The sequence below is a fragment of the Piliocolobus tephrosceles genome, chromosome 6, assembly GCF_002776525.5.
Source record: "Piliocolobus tephrosceles isolate RC106 chromosome 6, ASM277652v3, whole genome shotgun sequence".
NCBI classification, from domain to species: Eukaryota; Metazoa; Chordata; class Mammalia; order Primates; family Cercopithecidae; genus Piliocolobus; species Piliocolobus tephrosceles.
In genome coordinates, this window is record NC_045439.1 from 95,901,639 (window position 1) to 95,921,758 (window position 20,120).

Sequence of the window (20,120 nt, forward strand, 5' to 3'; positions counted from 1 at the left end):
ATGACATTAATTTCAAATTTAACAAGATAGCCTTTTAAAGGAATATATTCCCCTAGCCAACCCCAAAAGCATTTATGTCCTGATGACAACAAGGAATAACTGAGCTGAAGAAACAACTTGTCTTTGTCAGCCTTTGTCATTCAGCGTGGTAGAAATTCTTCTACTAAGTTTTTACCCTCCGTTCCTTAGCATTGTGTCTATGGCTCTTCCTAATATCACTTTCCCCAGGAGTGAAGACCCTCTTAGAATTAAATTGGAACATTTTCACTGTAGAACCTGTAACAAGTTAATCTTTTTGGAATGGCAGTCAGATAGCTGGAGGTAAAGCCTTATGTGCCAGATCTTCTACTTTGATACCTTTGCTATACTATATTTCTAAAATATCCATGTACTTGGCTGACTTCTTAAATGCTGAGCAAAATTTATCCTCTTCTTGATGGCTCAGAATTATTGTTATGGGGTATCATTTACTGTTATTTATTAAAATGTACATTAATGGGCACTAATCTGAGTAATAATTCAGGAACTTGCATTAAAAAGAGTTACTCATCTCAGCTTACCATTTGCCCTGGTATTTCAAAAATGGAATGAGACTTATTCAACCATATAGTCCCTTAGGAAGTACCTTTTGGTTAACTTCATTAGCACATAGGTCATCAAAAGTCTTTTCCTAAATAATTTTATTTGCGCTTCAGAAAAATCTCTGTTTATTGTTCTTGCTGTGATTACCCTTAATTCACTAGCATCATTCATAATGTTATGAAATTGTTTAGACCTAATCTCACATATAACTAAAGGCATTAGCTTTCATACAGTCTGTTAAGTTAGAAAGCTCTCATCCAAGATTCCATCCTTTTCCCCTAAATAAGAAAAGCTTTTTTTCTCTGAGATAGTAAATTTAACTTATCACATTAAACTGCCAGTTTAGGACTTCATACTGTCATCTTCTCTCACCCGAATTCTTTGTTTTTGTGGTTTTTTTTTTTTTTCTTCCAGCTATTCTTGTATTCCTTATAACCCATCGGTTCTCAAACTCTTTGTTCTTAAGATCTCTTTACATTTTTAAAAATTAAGAGCCCTGAAGAGCTTTTGTTTATATAGGTCATATCTAGAAATGTATACTGTATTAGAAATTAAAACTGAGAAATTTTAAAAATATTTTTATAAAGAATATTTTTTCTACAAAAAATTTAGAGGAATGGTATTGTTTTAATTTCTGACAATACAAAATATTTGGATTCTTATATCTTTTATGCATTAAGCCTATTGCATTGCAATACATTGTTTTGGTTGAAATATATAAAGAAAATTCAGCAAATACAGGTATATGCTTAGAAAAGGGAGAACTACCTTAATAGTTATCTTGAATGTGATATTCTTTGATACTAGATCAGAATTGACAAATAGTAGGTTCTTAAAAGCTGTTTTCAGTGTGGAATCTGAAATCCCATCATTGAACTGTTTGTACTCTGTCTCACTCTGTTGCCCAGGCTGGAGTGCAGTGGCACAATCTCGGCTCACTGCAACCTCCGCCGCCCAGGTTCAAGGCATTCTTGTGCCTCAGTCTCCTGAGTAGCTGAGATTACAGGTGTGCGTCACCATGCCCAGCTAATTTTTGTATTTTTAATAGAGATGAGATTTCTCCATGTTGGCCAGGCAGGTCTCAAATTCCTGATCTCAGGTGATCCTCCCGCCTCAGCCTCCCAAAATGCTGTGATTACCGACGTGAGCCACTGTGCCGGGTCTGGTCTATCTCATACTTTTTTTTTTTTGAAACGTCACCCAGACTGGAGTGCAGTGGTGCGATCTTGGCTCACTGCCACCTCCACCTCCTGGGTTCAAGTGATTCTCCTGCTTCTGCCTCCCCAGTAGCTGGTATTACAGGTGCGTACCACCACACCTGGCTAATTTTTGTATTTTTAATAGAGACAGGATTTCACCATGTTGGCCAGGCTGCTCTTGAACTCCTGACCTCGTGATCCGCCCGCCTCAGCCTCCCAAAGTGCTGGGATTACAGGTGTGAGCCAACACGCCCAGGCTATCATACTTTCAATGAATCTTTTACTCATGCATAATTTTGTAAAATCCTACATTGGTCATTTGGAAAGTATTTGATTCACTGAGTAATACAACTCTTCCAATTGTTGAATGTTTCATTCTACAATATCAGAAACTCAAATTTGTTAATATTACTACTAGTTTCATCAGACATGTCTTTAAGTATTGGTTAATTGGCAAACTCACAGTGACAACTATAAGCTTTCCAGAATTCTCATTTTCATTTAAAATCTGAATTTTATCATCAGCTATAAATACTGTAAGTTGCTTCCCTTGAGAAGCACGTCCACTAGGTTCATTTCTGAGAAAATACCCCAAGTTCTGAATAACCATTATTTGTCACTCATTCCTTTAAGTAAAGTGTTGTTTCCTGAAAAAAGCAGTTTAGCTCACAACTTAAAATAACTGTACAAGTGATTTTTCTCAAGACGGGCATCACATCTCCATACACAGAAGTATTTTGTGTTTGCTTCCCATTTTGTCCCACAGAATTTTAAAAAGGTGTGTATTCAGAGTATGGCAGTGAAGACTATAATGGCTCCTGATTCATTTTGGCACCAATGCCTTGCTTTGTACTAAGGCATCATCAGTGCAGATGTCAACACAGTAAAAAGGCAAATAATATCTTACCATTACTATGAAAATAGTTTTGGTCACACAGACACCCTGAAAAAGTCTCCTCAAGGTTTTGCAGACCACACTTTGAGAACTGCTTGGTCTAGCCCATGTTGCAGATTCTTGCTCAAAGTAAATTAAATAGCTCCTTGGTTTTTAAACTTTATGATGTGGCATACATGGACTTTACAATCTGTCTCTGAAGATTACTTGTACAGTCCCATCAGCTATACTGTTTCACCCCACAGTCCAACTGCCAGCCTCACCAGAACCCCCTTATTATTTGAAATTTATTGTTGTATTCACTGAATGTATTCTGTGCCTGAAATGCATCTTTGGAGTTGACATGGATACTCTCCTTCTTTAAAGCCCTTCCCTGATGTGCAGTGTTACCTGTGGTGCTCGCTTCGCATTCTCAGGCCTCCTGTTGTACTCTTCTCCTTCCCCACCCTGGAACAGACCGAGTGGAATTAAAATGTATCTCATGTGCCCCACAACGTACTGCACTGGGAGCTCTGCTGCCTCCTGCCAGTGACTCTGCTTCAGCCATGTTTTCACGTACAGTGACTTGTCACATGTCTCACACATGGCAGGCATTTATAATGTCTGATGTATGTTGACTGTCTCAAAAGAAAAAGGGACACAGGAAGAACTTCAGCAAGGCTGATCTCTAGTTAGTTGACAGTTTCCTGTAAGTATTGCTTCAGTGAACTCTACATAAGGGGATACAGTATTTACTTTATTTATTATTTTTTCTCCTTCAGGGCACTGACAATCTTAAAGAGGTCACTTTTTAAAAAAATAACTATTTCCTGTTTACATAATAAATATATTTGAAGATTTAAGTTTCGTAAGTTGAGGTTGAAAAGCTGATTTAGCTTTTCTTTCCGGTTGGAGCGCCGCGCGGTTAAGTTCTCTCGTCCACGCTCGCAACCATGCCGTCCAAGGGCCCGCTGCAGTCGGTGCAGGTCTTCGGAGGCAAGAAGACAGCCACAGCTGTGGCGCACTGCAAACGCGGCAATGGTCTCATCAAGGTGAATGGGCGGCCCCTGGAGATGATTGAGCCGCGCACGCTGCAATACAAGCTGCTGGAGCCAGTTCTGCTGCTTGGCAAGGAGCGATTTGCTGGTGTGGACATCCGTGTCCGTGTGAAGGGTGGTGGTCACGTGGCCCAGATTTATGCTATCCGTCAGTCCATCTCCAAAGCCCTGGTGGCCTATTACCAGAAATATGTGGATGAGGCTTCCAAGAAGATCAAAGACATCCTCATCCAGTATGACCGGACCCTGCTGGTAGCTGATCCCCGTCGCTGCGAGTCCAAAAAGTTTGGAGGCCCTGGTGCCCATGCTCGCTACCAGAAATCCTACCGATAAGCCCATCATGACTATCAAAATTCATCTGTGTAATAAAGAGTTTTTGAGGGATTTTAAAGTTTCCAAAAAAAAAAAAAAAAGCTGATTTAATCACTGTGGCAGGAGTTGCAGCTAAAATTAGGTAAAGAATAGGAGATCCTCTTTGATAACCCATTAAAATGAGTATTTAGGACTGAACCAAGAGGGGTGATTCATCTTTCTGTCTATGTAGAATTTGGATAATTGACTCAGTAATGAAACAGAACCGATCAAAAGCTGCTTCTTCTTCTTCTTCTTCTTCTTCTTCTTCTTCTTCTTCTTCTTTTTTTTTTTTTTTAAGTTGGAGCCTTGCTCTGTCACCCAGGCTGGAGTACAATGGTGCAATCTCAGCTCATTGTAACCTCTGCCTCCTGGGTTCAAGCGATTCTCCTGCCTAAGCCTCCCGAGTAGCTAGGATTACAGGCACCCACCACCACTCCCAGCTAATTTTTGTATTTTTAGTAGAGATGAGGTTTCACCATGTTGGTCAGGCTGATCTTGAACTCCTGGCCTCAGGTGATCCACCCACCTTGGCCTCCCAAAATACTGGGATTACAGGCATGAACCGCTGCACCTGGCCTTCAAAAGCTTCATCAGAATGAGAGTTAGAGTCATAGAGCCATTAGAATTCAAACCCAGGAAAACCCTACTTGTATGAAAGAATGATTAGGAAGTTCTTCTTCACAATAAACCATATGCTAAGCTCTTTTGAGTACTACTGATGCTTACTGTAACATCTTCATAGGGCAGTCAGAAGAGAGATGTTAATCATCTATAGATGGCTAGTTGGAGGGACAACTTACATGTTTCTTGCTCAGTGCTGCACTAAGAGCTCATGAGTGCCCCGATAATAATTTATGCTCTTAATCCCCATGGATTACCTAATTTCCTAGATAAACTATTCCCGACAGTCAGTGGTTTCAAGCTTCTGAGCCATTAAACACACAGATATGTCCCTTTATTTTTTGAGAAATTATTAAAATGCTTTCATGAAACTTCGTCTCAAATAATTTACCATTTTGTGCAGAGTGTATTTAAAAGTTTCACTGGGAACAATTGTAGAATATTCATATAAATTCCAGAAGGAGATATTTGCATACTTAGAAAGGGTCTTTTGCAGGGACATAGATGGAACTGGAAGCCATTATCCTCAGTAAACTAACACAGGAACAGAAAACCAAACACTGCATGTTCTCACTTATAAGTGGGAGCTGAACAATGAGAACACATGGACGCAGGGAGGGAAACAACACACACTGGGGCCTGTAGCAGGGTGTGGTGGGAGGTGGGAAAGCATCAGGATAAATAGCTGATGCATGCTGGGCTTAATACCTGGGTTGATGGATTGATAGGTGCAGCAAACAAACATGGCACATGTTTACCTATGTAACAGACCTCCAAGTCGTGCACATGTAGCCTGGAACTTAAAATAAAATTGCTTTAGAAAGGTACTGATATAAGCTTATAAATAATTGTGAACAAATAAAATAATATAAAAATCAATATGTATTTAGTTAGACAAATCTCAAGGATGGATAATTTTATTGGACCCACCCAAACCTCCATTTATATTTTAAAAAAGCATTCAGTCGTCAAGCTTATCAAGTTGTGTACTTTAAATATACGTAATTTTTTGCATTTCTATCATGGCTCAATAAAGTGGATTAAAATTTTTAATTTTTAAAACAGCATTAAGGGTAGACAGAATATTCTCATTTACTGATAAATTTCTGATAGGTCTCATGTGTTTATAAGGTCTAACTACTAATACCATTTGTTTGTAGTGGGCCAAGTAGATGCCCTTTTTCTTTAGTGCATATCTCTGTGTCAAAAATTTATGGTTTATTTTACATTTTTAAAGAAAGGAACTTCTGAATCTAGATTTTCTGCACTGGTTTGATCTACTCCTTTTTGTTTTTTTTTTTTTTTTTTGGGAGATAGAGTCTTGCTCTGTCACCCAGGCTAGAGTGCAGTGGCATGATCTTGGCTTACTGCAACCTTCGCCTCTATGGTTCAAACAATTCTCCTGCCTCAGCCTCCTGAGTAGCTGGGGTTACAAGTACCCACCACCATGCGCAGCTGATTTTTGTATTTTTGGTAGAGACGGGGTTTCACCATATTGGCCAGGCTAGCCTTGAACACCTGACCTTGGGTGATCCGCCCGCCTCAGCTTCCCAAAGTGCTGGAATTACAGGCATGAGCCACAGCGCCCAACCTAGGTTTGATTTACCCTTGAGCGTGGGTTTCTTTACCTGAAAGATCCTTTTCAGAGATACCTATTTACTTACACAGAAACTATTTGTTGAATGCCAAGAAATCCAAAGAAACAGGAGATGTCTTATCCACGACACTTGTACAGCAGGCCCCTACATAACTGTGATAATCGATGGATGAATGCTAACACAGTTCCAATGGAGTCAGAGGCAAGATAGGCCAGTGTTTTGACTGAGGTGTTTGGTGGAGGCATCATGGGGGTGACTACAGTTGAAGAGATCTTAAAGACTTTTCCGGTTTTGCCTAGACTGGGAAGAACATCATGGCAGGGTCAAGGACATGGAGGCAGCCAGGTGTAAAATAATCTGAGAACACTAAGTTGACTTGTGTGACTGAAGTAGAAGAATCTTGCGAGGAAAGGTGAGAGAAAAGGCCAGAGAAGTGGTCACAGTGCTAGGCTTCTTTCCCAGGGTCACCTCTCAGAGCTAGATGTTCTTTACCCCAGTGGGTCACACTGGTATTTCAGCCTTCAGGGTGGGGATTGTTTCGGAGACATTTTCAGTTCAATCCAAATTAGGCACTTGGGGATTGGCCAGGAAAAATCTATAAATATCTGTCTTTTCTTTTTCCCTTTGCCTCAGATGAAGAGGCTTTTCTCTCTTTTTCTGTTTTTTTTGAGACTTAACTCTTCGATCTGTGTTCCTAGTTCTGTCTTGGCTTTTAAAGAAGTACTTCTTTGTAAAACAGCTTCAGATACTCAGTAGTTCCTTTATTCTTAGTTTTTGAGGTAGCTCCCTACCTTCTCCAGTTATCAGAGAATCAGAAAACTTCGCTTTTCCTTCTGCTTTCCTATGTCATGGTACAAAATAGATCCAGAGGGGATATGGCAGTCTGACTGAAAGCAAAAGTGTTTTGTTCTTTCAGTTCTGACTTGAGTAAAAATTTACTATGGTTACTTGGTTTTATTTTATATGTACCCTTGTAGGCTGACTTAAATACCTCCTTTTAAAAAATAAGACAAAAATGTAACATACATTAATTCATTTATTGTTCATAACTTTTTTTTTAATAGGTGAGAAACTGAGGAACAGAAAGTTTCTATAACTTGTTTAAGGCAGTCTTGCTCCGGAGTTCGTGCTTTTAACCACGATGCTAGCTTAATAGAGTCATTAAGCTACTAATTTGTCCCTTCATTTCCTTTGATGCTTCCTGTATGAGACATCTCTGCTAGTATGTATTTAAGTAAAGGAGCATTCTCCACTCTTTAAACATATTTTTGTGATAACCCTTCCAAAGCAAATGTTTACAGTATAATCTAAGGTAAACAAAGTTACATTGTACTTCCTTAAAACTTTCCAGAACATTAAAATATCTGTTCTAGTTAAGTAAAATTCTCAAAATGCAAGCTCCAAATAATAGTTTCTGAATGAACAGAAGCAAGTTTATTGCTTTGAGTATGAGTGAATGCCAAAATTAACCTGGCAGTAGTGTTGGCAGATAGGCTTTTTCGTAAAGGACTTCTCTCTTTTCCCCCTTTGCTTTGTTTTTTTGGACAATTGATAAAAAGAGCAAGTTGTACCTCTGCATTTTTTGGAGAGCATGACTGTATAATGGTGTATATTTGCCTGGAGGATGAGGGAAGTCTTCCATGGGAAGCTGAATCATTTTTGGGCTTGTCTGACTGTGTTGACTATGCTAGAGCTATTCTTTTTGCAGTGAAGAGAAAAATAAGAGAAGGAGTCAAGTAATTTCCTAAAGTAATACATTTTTATTTTATGTGGGATTCATATTTTCCTTGGGTTGTGGTTATTTTGAGCAGGAGTTTTTGTGTCTGGCCAGGACTTGTATTCTTCTAATAGAGAAAGTACTTCAGACAAAATTATTTTCTCTCCTTGTTTAATAACTAAATTTGGTCAGCCATTGGAAGTCTTAGGGTTGTGATTTTGGTGGTAAACAAAGACATTATTATTTGTTCATCCCACCTTGGATGTCTCATACCATTTTTGGTACTCTGGAGAAATTTGAGAAATGGCTCTTGCCTTTAAGGCAGTTATTATTTGCTTAGAATCAGACCAACATGCAGTAGCAATGAACAATACAGGGCAGGACACCATAGAGTCAGCAAGGCAGAGTCTAAGCCCCATAGTGGTTAAAAGGAGAGCATTTTAAGGAGGGTTAGAGTAGGCAGAGAGAGCTGAATTGGGAAAGAATTAAAGGATGGACTTTGACTAAGGTGGATAGGCAAGAGAGGGAATTGCAGAAACCATGATTATTTTAAGAGCCGGGGACATTGAAGTAGGAAGAACCACATCCTGATTGTGGAACCTTGAGACACAATTAGGCTTTATCTTGAAGAACAATAGAAAATGAGATTGGATAAGGGTCATGGAGCAGTCTGAAATCCAGACAAGGGAGATTAGACTGGATGAAGCTAAAGACTTTTTTACTGCCTTTCTGAATGACAGTGTAAGTCATATCACTTCTTTGTTCAAACATCTTCTCTGGCCCCCTGTTGCCCCTGAATAGAGTCTTAAACTCTTTAGCATAACAGCAAATGCTTTCTTCATTTTTAATTGACACATAGTTGAACATATTTATGGAGTACAGTGTGATATTTTGGTACATGTGTACAATGTGTAATGATCAAATTAGGATAATTAGCATATCAGTCACCTCAAACATTAATTATTTCTTAATGGTGAAAACATTCAAAATCCTCTCTTCCAGCTAGTTTGAAGTATACAATATATTATTGCTAACTATAGTCACCCTTGGATGTGATGGAACACTACATTTTTTCCTCCTATGACTCTTTACCCATTGACCAACCTCTCCCCATTGTCTTTTCCCCATCCTTGTCCCAGCCTCTAGTAACCACTATTGTACTCTTTATTTCTGTGAAATCAACTTATTTAGATTCCACATTATCAGTGAGATCGTATGGTGGTTGTCTTTCTGTGCCTGGTTTATTTCATTTAACATGATGTCCTCCAGGCTCATCCATCTTGCCATTAATAACAGGATTTTGTTATTTTTTATAGCTGAATAATATTCTGTTGTGTGTATGTACCACATTTTCTTTATCCATTCACTGTCGATGGACACTTAGCTTGGTTCCATAGCTTAGCTATTGTGAACAGTATACTGAACATGAGAGTGAATACTGATTTCATGTCCTTTGGATATATACCCAGTAGTGGGATTGCTAGATCATACGGTAGTTTTCTTTTTGCATCATGTTTGTATAACCTATGCTGTTAATGCTTTTCCTAGCTGATGTCATAGCAGTCCCTTGCATGAATCTGATGCATGTAACCAGACATCATGCTATTCCTTTGTCATACCTGGCATTCATTAACAGCTTTACCTTCAGTCACACTCTTCATATACAATGCCCACCTCCTCTCTTCCATTTTCTCTGTTTCCTTCCATTTATTTTAAAACAGCATCTTTTCTTTCTTATCACTTCAGCCAGGGATCGTCTTCCTTTTGCTGAAATGCTGCTTTTCATCTGTACTAACTACCCAAACTGTCTTGTGTTTGTGTTTCATACAGTTGCTCCTGCTGTATTTTCTTTGAGGACTCACAAATGTCTTACGTATTTGTATATCTCTCATAACACCTTACAGGGCAACTCACCTACAGCAGACACTTAAGTATTTGCTGAATGGGTAAATAAATTTGGCTAATATTCATTAGTTTGCTGCTAATTTTGGTTTCTATGGCAGGATCTCTTTGACACAATTAAAAAAATACAAAAGGATAGTCGTGATGCATGGAACTCGCTTCTTGTTAACGATCCCTTTTTCTCTGTCATTGTTTTGTTTACTTCTCAAAGTTCTTTTTTTTTTTTTTTTGAGGCGGAGTCTTGCTCTGTCGCCCAGACTGGAGTGCAGTGGCCGGATCTCAGCTCACTGCAAACTCCGCCTCCCGGGTTTACGCCATTCTCCTGCCTCAGCCTCCCGAGTAGCTGAGACTACAGGCGCCCACCACCTCGCCCAGCTAGTTTTTGTATTTTTAGTAGAGACGGGGTTTCACCGTGTTAGCCAGGATGGTCTCGATCTCCTGACCTCATGATCCGCCCGTCTCGGCCTCCCGAAGTGCTGGGATTACAGGCTTGAGCCACCGCGCCCGGCCTACTTCTTAAAGTTCTTAACAATCTAAAGTATTTATTGTCGGGTTAGAAATCTTATAGCAGCCATTGTATAAGGATTCACTTAAGGCACTTTCTTTAAAGGAAAAAAATGTCTTAAGAGAACACTCTGAAGAGTTGAGTATATAGATAGAACTTAAGGGCCTGGCGTGGTGGCTCAGGCCTGTAATCCCAGCACTTTGGGAGGCTGAGGTTGGTGGATCACCTGAGGTCAGGAGTTCAAGACCAGCCTGGCTAACATGGTGATACTCCCCTGTCTCTACTAAAAATAAAAAAATTGGCCGGGTGTGATGGCAAGCACTTGTAATCCCCGCTTCTTGGGAGGCTGAGGCAGGAGAATCACTAGAATCCGGAAGGCAGAGGTTGCAGTGAGTCGACATCGCGCCACTGCACTCCAGCCTGGGCAACAAGAGCGAAACTCCATCCCCCCACACCCCTTCCCCCAAAAACCTTAAGTTTTCTCCTGTGAAATAGTAGAATATTTAAATCCAGTTTTCATCAGTCTACAGCTACACCAGAACTACCTTCACCAAGATGTACGAAATATTTGCCTAGCAAAATCCAGATCTTGTATTTGCGTGAGCTTTTTATAGCATTTCACACTATTTACTATCCTTTCTTTGAAATACTTTCTCCATTTAGTTTCCTTGATGTCACCTCTGTGTGTTAATTCCCAAATCTGAATGCCTAACCCCAGCCATTCCCTTGAGTTCCAGTCACACACTTTCAACTGCTTACCATGGCTCTGCTCAGATCTCTGAGATACTGCGTCTCAGATTCACTGTGTCTAAAAGTGAATTCATCATCTAATCTCTCCCTGCCACCTACTTCTGCTGCATTCCGCCCTTTACCTAGTTGTTCAGGACAGAAGCCTCGTCCATCATCACACTTCTTTTCCTTCCTGCTCCCACCCCAATGCCCAATAGCTTGTTAATGTTAAATATTTTTGGACTCTCGGTTTCTTTTCTTGATCTCTGCTTTCAGACCTGAGTTCACGCTACCATCATTTCTCATCTGACTTCTCTAACAGCTTTCTAACTCATCTGTCTCTAGGCTTGCTCCCGCCTGTCCTGTGAGCGTATTCCAGAAAAAATGTTTTTGAAATACAGATGCGATCATGCCTTTCCCTTGCTAACAATTCTTCGATCGCTTTTCCTATTGCAGTGACAATATACTTGTGAACACAAGTAACATGTTCAGCTGGAGCTGGCCTCATCCTTTGTCTCTGTGCTCACTCTTCCCTCTGGGCCTTATCATTCAGTCTTCTGCCTGAACTTAGACACCAGTCAGTCTCTCTGGCTTTCCTCCCCTGCCTCCATGCAGCACCATCCACACATAATACACCCTTTGCCTGGTTAATTCCTATTAAGTCTTCCATCAAGTCTCAGATTAGTAACATACTCTAAGGGCCAGTCTCCGTATAGCACCATCCACACATATACACCCTTTGCCTGGTTAATTCCTATTAAGTCTTCCATCAAGTCTCAGATTAGTAACATATTCTAAGGGCCAGTCTTAAACATGATTATAATTATTTAATGTCCATTTTGTGCACTGCCATATCCTCAATGCCAAACGTACATGTTTAATAAATATTTGCCTAATGATTTAACTTTATTGAAAAGCTTATTGGAGATTTAGGACAGTGATGTGGAGTTGTACTATACAGTCCCAATAATATCACAGATTTTCCATGTGAAATTTCCTGGTTGTTGTTGAAATTGTTAGTTACTCAATTTGCCATGTTTAGTGTTCTTGGCACTCCAGGTTTTAAAAATTCTAATGTATCTTAAAAACATGTTTAGAAAAATTTGACAATACATAAAACATTTATTATGCTTTGAATAGGTGCAGTTTATTATATGTAAATTATACTTCAGTAAACCTGTTTAAAAATTAACTGATAATAAATACTTTTCAAGGTCTAGATTACCATCTGAAATAGGTTTTTTTTAACCAGTGGTTTTGTCTGAATCACATATGCATTTTGCGCTTGTATATATACCAACTATTTGGGTGGGAAAAATTGCATAAGGTTGTGAATTCATTTGAATTGACTATTTGGTGGTATAGTTAGCATGTTTAAGTAGGTCAGGCGTAGTGACTCACGCCTGTAAATTCCAGCAGTTTGGGAGGCCGAGGCAGGTGGATCATTTGAGGTCAGGAGTTTAAGACCAGCCAGGACAACATGGTGAAACCCTGTCTCTACTAAAAATACAAATATTAGCTGAGTGGTAATGACACGTGCCTGTAATCTCCAGCTACTCAGGAGGCTGAGGCAGGAGAATCGCTTGAGCCTGGGAGGCGAAGGTTGTGGTGAGCCAAGATTGTACTACTGCATTCCAGTCTGGGCAACACAGTGAGACCCTGTCTCAAAAAAAAAAAAAGGAAAGTAAATGTGAAGAGAAGATATTCTTCTTACCTTAATGCCTTAAAAGGGATGCTGTGATTTATAGTAATTTTACTCAAAAGATTTCACTCAGGGGCTTTATGAAATTGGTAAAATTTCCACATGTGAGAAGAAGTTCTTGTGTCATTGTACTGTTATGAAGTAGCTTTTGTTTTTTTTTCTTATTTGTCAGTGGTGGGCTGTCTAATGTTCTTGTGGTCATGCTAAAAAGAAATGCTGCTAGAAGATTCAAAACTACAAGTAAATATGGCTTATAGTTTTATCAAATACAACAGTCTTTAGGATCTGGTTTTAAATAGACAATATAAATGGTTATCAAACAGTACACTGCATGAGTAGTGTCTCATTTACCTTTTGGGTAGCATTATTTGGCAGGTTGAATAGGAGAATGCCATACATTAGTATGTATTAATTTCAGGAAGAAGTTTTATGAATTATTCTCTATTGTATAGAAGATGGAGGAATGGGACTCAGAATTCAGTTGGCTTTGTAGCTGATAGACCAGCATTTTACTTAATCTCAGGAGTGGTGGGGTTGCGTGCGGCGGCTCACGCCTATAATCCTGGCACTTTGGGACACCGAGGCGGGTGGATCACGAGGTCAGGAGATCGAGACCATCCTGGCTAACATGGTGAAACCCCGTCTCTACTGAAAATATAGAAAATTAGCCGGGCGCAGTGGCGGGCACGTGTAGTCCCAGCTACTCAGAAGGCTGAGGCAGGAGAATGGCATGAATGTATTAGGAGTGCTAATTGATGGACAGATATCCTACCAGGGGAGGCTTTTAGTGATTTAATTCTGGGTTCCATCATTAGCCTTGCTCTTCAGAGTTTGGAGAAACAGCTGTTATTTCAGTGATGGAATTTAGATTCACTATGCCCTCTTTAGGCTAAAATGGTAAGTTTAAAGCAAATGAGAATTCATTTGAGAGAATATATTTATACAGAAAGCTATAAAGTAGGTTTTAAAATAAAATCACAAGATTATAGTTTAAAGGAGACCTGATGTTGTAAGCCACACTGAAAGAAAATATGTGGGAAGTAAGTTTATTTCACAATAAGCTTATCCTTCTAATGGTGTGGTATGTGTGTCAAGAAAACCAATTTGATCTTAGTCATCCCAGTGTGCACCATGTCAGAGGATTTTGTTTGTGGCATCCACATCACAAGAGGTACACTAACTAGAGAGCACTTAGGTGCTCTGTTGTCTGAGGAACCGTTGTGGGAATCATGATTCGAAAGAGAAGCCTGAAGAACATGGTGAGGCATGATGGCCATCTTTAAATATCTGAAATGCTGCCAAAAGAAATAACCAGTGTTTGCTCCAAAGAAAAAAGCCAGATCAGTGTATCTGTTCATTTTAAGGAAGACTTAAATTGTCAATATCCAGAGATCTTTTACTCTGTGTGTTTGGTTTGTTCATTCAGATTTTTGTAAGATATTACTATAGTGAGAAACTTTTTGAAAGTGGAATGTCAAATATTGAAATGTTGGCAGAAAAGCTGAGTCCATTTAATGTAAAATTAAGAATCACTTGGCATTTTTATTTAAAAAAAAATCTTTTTCTGTCCTTTAGCATTTATGTAAAAATCAAATGTAGGAATATTGATAATGAGCAATGAATCCCAAGTTTTCTTTCCTCAAATACTAACTTTTTTCTGTTATAGTTTCATTTCTTGGGGGATTTATCAAGTGGCAAAATAAGATGTGGTGGAAAGACTGAGTTACGGAACTGAGTTTAAAGCAAGCTTGTTTTATTAGCTGTGTGATGTTATATAACTGATTTAAACTCTGAGTGCTACTTTTCCTCATCTGTAGACAGTAAAATTTCACCTTATAGCTTTTTATGAGGAATAAATGAAATTGTACTTGTGGAAGCACCTGGCAAACAGAAGGTATTCAGTAAATGTTGTGGTTAATAGATCTTGCTCCAAAAGACCTGTCCTTGAGATTAAACTGTCCTGTCACTGTTTTCCCAACTGAAATTTTGATTCTGCCATCTCCCTTTCTTCCTTCCTCCTGCCTTTTATTTCATAAAGCTGTTGGTAATTTTAGTACAATTTAACATTTGTGTGTATGATCCATGAGACCTTGTTCCTGTAAAGAGCACAAGTTTGTGAAGATAGTTTTTTCTTATATTCTTCCATATTAATTTGTTATTTTAATTGTTGCTATTATTGTCAGTTTGCTGCCGCCAGTTAATTTGTCTTAAGATTTCTTCTTGTAAAGACAGTAAAGGGTTAAGGAAAGGAGCTGTTGGCTACTGCTTGCTACTAATTTGAAAAGAAATGCTAGTTATGGCCTTCTAGGTCTTTCCTTCTCCTTTACCCTTTTACTGTCTAGTAACCTTCAAATCTGTGTGTCAATGAAGGCTAGGAGGGAACAGTAGAACTGCTTCTGGAGCCATAGCACCTAGCACCTAAACACTTGCACTGAAATTTACAAGGAAAGCCTAATTGGAGACAATGCCTTTGCAACCGTTGTAAATTGTTTTCTTCTTTCACCTGTGAAATATTCATTCGTCTTATTTGAAGCAGTCTATTATCTAAGCAAATAGGAGTTGCTCAAGTGGAGGCTAAATGTTTTATCTATATTCTAATATGTTTTACCACCAACATATGTGTAACTCTGGATGACTCACTATATTTAAGTTTAGATTAATGAAAATTGTTGACTGTGGTAAACTTTTCCTTCCCATTTCATGTGAAGAACAAGGTAGAAAGTGTCATTATGCAGGAATAATGTTTTCTGCAAGTTTTAAGAGAATGTCTCAATTCCCTTTTCTTTCTCCTCTGAAACTACCGTATCCTATGAACTATATGGCAGGCGATAATTTCCCAATCTCAGACTGGCAGTATATAACATTAGAGTAAGAAGGATCTTCAGATATGACCTAGCATCAAATCTCTCTCATTTTTCCATTCTGGAAATCTTGGTCCAGAGGGTCAAACTAATATCTCCCAAGTTGCTCAGTGAGATAATGGCACACCTAGGAAGACAAAGAACCCTTGATTTTCACTTAGTACCTTGTGTTCTCTGCAGAGAGTAAAATTGATCATTGGTGAGTCATTAACCAGTGTGCAGTCACATGCTGCTACTTTATGTTCACTTTGGGCTTTCAGGAAAAATTACTTAGTAGCAGAAGATGAGCCCCATCCCTATCTCCACACCCCCACAAAAATATTCACTGGCCTTTGGTGTTCTGTTTGGGTCTTCAGCATTCCCCACTAGATGGTGTCCTAATTCAGAAACTTTGCTGTGAGACTGCAGACGGGCTTCTGCCCTAACTGGAACTAAAGCAACCACAGTGTTGACCCATAAGAATGCTTAAACAATTTGGTAAGGTGCTAGATCTTGAGGTTAAGTAAATCAAATGAAAATTTAATTCATGAACACAAATGCTATAGCTAAATTAAGATGTATAAAATATTTTTATATTTCATTTTCTGGAATCTTTAAGAATTGCATGTTGGGCCTGTGGCATGAGACAGACTAAAAGCACCGGTTGTTTTTAAAGAATCTGGGACCCTTTGTGTGGATAGAGGGCAGGATGGAGGTTGCAGAGAGAAAGGAGAGATAATTAATACTGTAAGTAACTACTGTTAAGTAGTATGGCTGTAAATAATAAAATATTTTACTACAGGTTCCCCAAATTAAAGGAAAAGGGAAATAAATTCAGAACCCCCTTTAAATTTGTAACTCTCAGCTCTGGTTTAGATATGAAATGATTGGTTGCTGTATTTCAAAATCCTAGCAGAATTACTGTTCACTGGTTCCAGATGTTTTTGATAAAAACTTGGAATTGTCACATCAACTGCAAAAGCACAAGACTGCAGATTCTGTCTTCTGTTGGGGAGTGCTGAGCAGATCCAGAGGGGAAAGCAACACAGACTCTTTTCTCCACCCAAAGCATTTATTTCCCACCCAGGGTATTTGTCCTCCAAGAAGGAACAGAATATGTAAGGAATTGTCCTTTTAATATACAGAAAGAGCAGGAAATCTAGCTTTCCAGCCTGTGGCACAAATCCAGAAGTTAGAAATAAAAAGGTTAGTTCTATATGTCTCAAACAGTAATCTAGACTCTTTCAGAAAATTGTATTATTTTGAAACAATTTTCCCTCTCCTATAAACTTCCTGAAGACAGACACCTTGTTACCTATTTCTTTTGCTTACCTCCACTAGGAGTCACAAAATATCTGTTAGATTGATATAGATTATCTGCATGTAAGTCACTGGACAGGGTTAGGGTAGAAAAGCTTTTGTTTTGTTTTTTTTTTTTTTTTGAGGCGGAGTCTCCCTCTGTTGCTAGGCTGGAGTGCAGTGGCACGATCTTGGCTCACTGCAACCTCTGCCTCCCAGGTTCAAATGATTCTCCTGCCTCAGCCTCCCAAGTAGTTGGGACTACAGGCATGTGCCACCATGCCCAACTAATTTTTGTATTTTTAGTAGAGACAGGGTTTCACCATGTTGGCCAGGATCTCGATCTCTTGACCTCATGATCTGCCTGCCTTGGCCTCCCAAAGTGTTGAGATTACAGGCATGAGCCACCGCGTCCGGCCGGTAGGAAGGTTTTAATGGTGATTAAACCATCTCTGATCCCTAGAGAGACATGCCTGGGAATCATGGAAGCAGGAATCATTTGATTCTAATTAAAACAGAAGGGAGTGGCAGTGAGGAACAAACCATATTTCAGACAGAGAGGAGGCAGCTCTGTGTTCAAAAAAAGAAGGGCGAGTTCTACATTCTAGCTTGGTGAAAGCTTTTACAGAAAAGATAATAAACTATCAATTTATCTATACATTCAAGCCTAAAGGCTCTTTCTATCTGTGCACTAGACCACATAGTTTGGAAGTATTTGTAAATCTCTGGTCAGGTTCCCATGCTTTTGATAAGCCAGAGCAAGAATTTTATTTACAACTTTTAAATCTCTGTCAAATCGTCTTGTTTCTACTGTTTTCTAGCCTCATTTGTAATGAAAAGCAACATCTGTTTCACTGCACATGTTGGTACTACTACAGAGCCAAGGCTCACTGGTGGCATGAGAAGGGGAGGGGTTGTCCACCTTCATTCCTCGGATGAACCAGTGAGGAATAGGGAGATAAAACCTTACGGCTTTTATTTCGGATTAAAGCCTGTAGCTGTGGTGTATTAATAGAAAGTTGAGGAAAATGCACTCTTCTTAGCAGGGTTTGCTGTTTCCCTCATTTATGCTGGTCAGCGACTTGAATACCTGGCCTGAGGACACGGCTGATCTATATCCTTTTTCTATACCTGAAAAACCTTTTCACCAACTTCGTTTGCAATGTCAACAGAAATGTAGGTGTTAAATCTCTCCTCTCCTCTTCTGTTGTGGTATTTGAGCCCCTGCTTTCACAGCCTAGCTAAGGACTACTCTGGCCAACTCAAGGAAAATGTCAGCAGCTCCTAGAAAGAGAAATCTTTTTTTTTTTTAATCCCTTTTTCTTTTGTTTCTTCACTCCTTTCTGCTTTTTGCTCCCCTCAGTTCCTCATCCTTTTCCTTCCCAAATCGTTTATGATCCAAGTAAGAGAGTGTCTCAGGTGAGAGAATGCATTCTGAAGTAAGTCTTTCCCTGAAAATGTTAGGGTGGGGGCTAGAAGGGTGTGGAATAGTAAGAAAACAGGCAAATGAGGTAGCAGACCCACATTCAAGACCCAGTTAGTGTGCATAGAAACATTGAAGGAGAAGTCTCAGCCAGACAGCTATACTTAGTCACAACAAATATTAACATATCCAGAACTCCTTTGTTCCACTCCTTTTCTTTTTCATTTTCTTTAAATCAACTCCATCATCCCTTCTCCCTCTCCCAAAATAAAGCTTAACTCTTGATAATTTTTAAACCTTATCAGACACATTTGTAGCCACGTCTTGATCCTAGAGACATAACTGCAATATTTGGCTAACATTTTTCTTATGTAAAATCATTGCCTTACATTTGGCGGGGAGGTACAGTGTATGCTTTGGGTAGTTTCAGTTTTCTGTACCTTGAGACAAGTCCGTTGTACACGCTTGTGGTGTTTAGTATAACACCCCCCTTCCTTTATTAGCATACTACTCTGACATCAAAGAACTGAGCTGCATCTTGCAATGCCTGACAGAGCCTTTTTCATAGGGGTGGGAGGAGGAGGAGGAAGAAGAAGAAGTGGGTTGGAAAAGGAAGCCTTGTTTTTCTCTTCCTCTGTAGATGAATCATGTTCCCACAACTGCAGTTGGGTTTTCAAACCTCCAAGGCTGCGGGTGCAGAGCTGAAAGGGCAAGCAGTGACGTTCTTGAGAGAGAAGGAAAAAGGGAGGAGGAGGCTGGCTAGGGAGGGAGGGAGGGAGAGAGGGAGTACTGCAGGAGTGGTCTTTTTTTTTCCCCCTTTTACTCTGCTGTCCTTAGAGATTTTCAACTTAAAATCAAAACCAAGTCCCACTGCCTGGTGAGCAAGAGACAGACTCTAAAGACTTTGCTTTGAAAAGCATCTCCCAGCTTCTACTTTTTTTTCTTTAAGGAAAAGTAGATTTTCTTTGTCTTTGTTTTTGTTTTAAGCAAGAACAGAATCTAATGACTTTTTTCATGTCATCGCTTTGAAATAGCGTCGTCTTCCTTTCTTTCTCTCCCTCTTCCTGGCAAAGTATTACTGGATTTTTATTGCCTTCTTGGGTTTTTTTCCCTACGTGTATCAGCCGTTATGCTTGGCCAGTTTATTCTTAATTTTTTTATGGGAGTCGTTGCCAGTGATGGAAACGGTGTTTGCTTCTCTTTCAGTCAAGATCTGCACAAAGTATAGCATTAGGGGATATTTATCGTTTATATTATGAGTTCTACATTCATCTTTCCAGCACTCTGAAGTTACCAGCAAGTTCTCAGTCAGTTCAAGGAATTGGATTCTCCTTGATTTCTTTTTAATTCATTGTTTTTGACCCCTGTGAGAGTTTTTATATAGAGAGGAATCTGGAAGGCAGAGATCTCCTCCACCTCACCGTGAGAAATTTGGAACTAAGGACTCACACTGGTTCCCAAGTTAACAGTGGATATACTTCCTGCATTTTCTCTGTTCTTTCCTGCATTTGGGCAAAATGTATGAACGGCACAAGAGGCGCTACAGCCTCTGTGACATCTCCAAGGTGGACAGGACTGTGGACGTGGTGTTGCTGAAGGTAAGGGGGGCCGCACCTCATGCATTTTGAAGCTCTGCGGGCTATTTTAGTGCTTTGAACCCAGTAGCCATGTCCCTGGCCCTCCTGTATTGGGAGAAAGGCTGAGAAATCTGTGCACA

General features: G+C 39.5%; 1 protein-coding gene and 1 pseudogene across 12 annotated transcripts in view; both read left to right on the plus strand.

Moving 5' to 3' along the window:
- AKAP13 (A-kinase anchoring protein 13) overlaps positions 1-20,120 on the plus strand; it is a 362,601-nt gene that overhangs the window by 217,924 nt on the left and 124,557 nt on the right. The window contains exon 1 of one of the 11 annotated variants that reach the window (XM_023187225.2): positions 19,778-20,001. The exons of the other annotated variants lie outside the window; for them this stretch is intronic. Within the exon in view, the coding sequence (XP_023042993.1) occupies positions 19,921-20,001 (81 nt within the window). The 5' untranslated portion in view covers positions 19,778-19,920. Of the gene's footprint in view, positions 1-19,777; positions 20,002-20,120 lie in introns of those variants that run through there. 11 annotated transcript variants of the gene reach the window in all.
- LOC111522922 lies at positions 3,554-4,126 on the plus strand (annotated as a pseudogene). The gene has a single exon (XR_002725367.2). The product of XR_002725367.2 is annotated as a 40S ribosomal protein S16 pseudogene (transcript).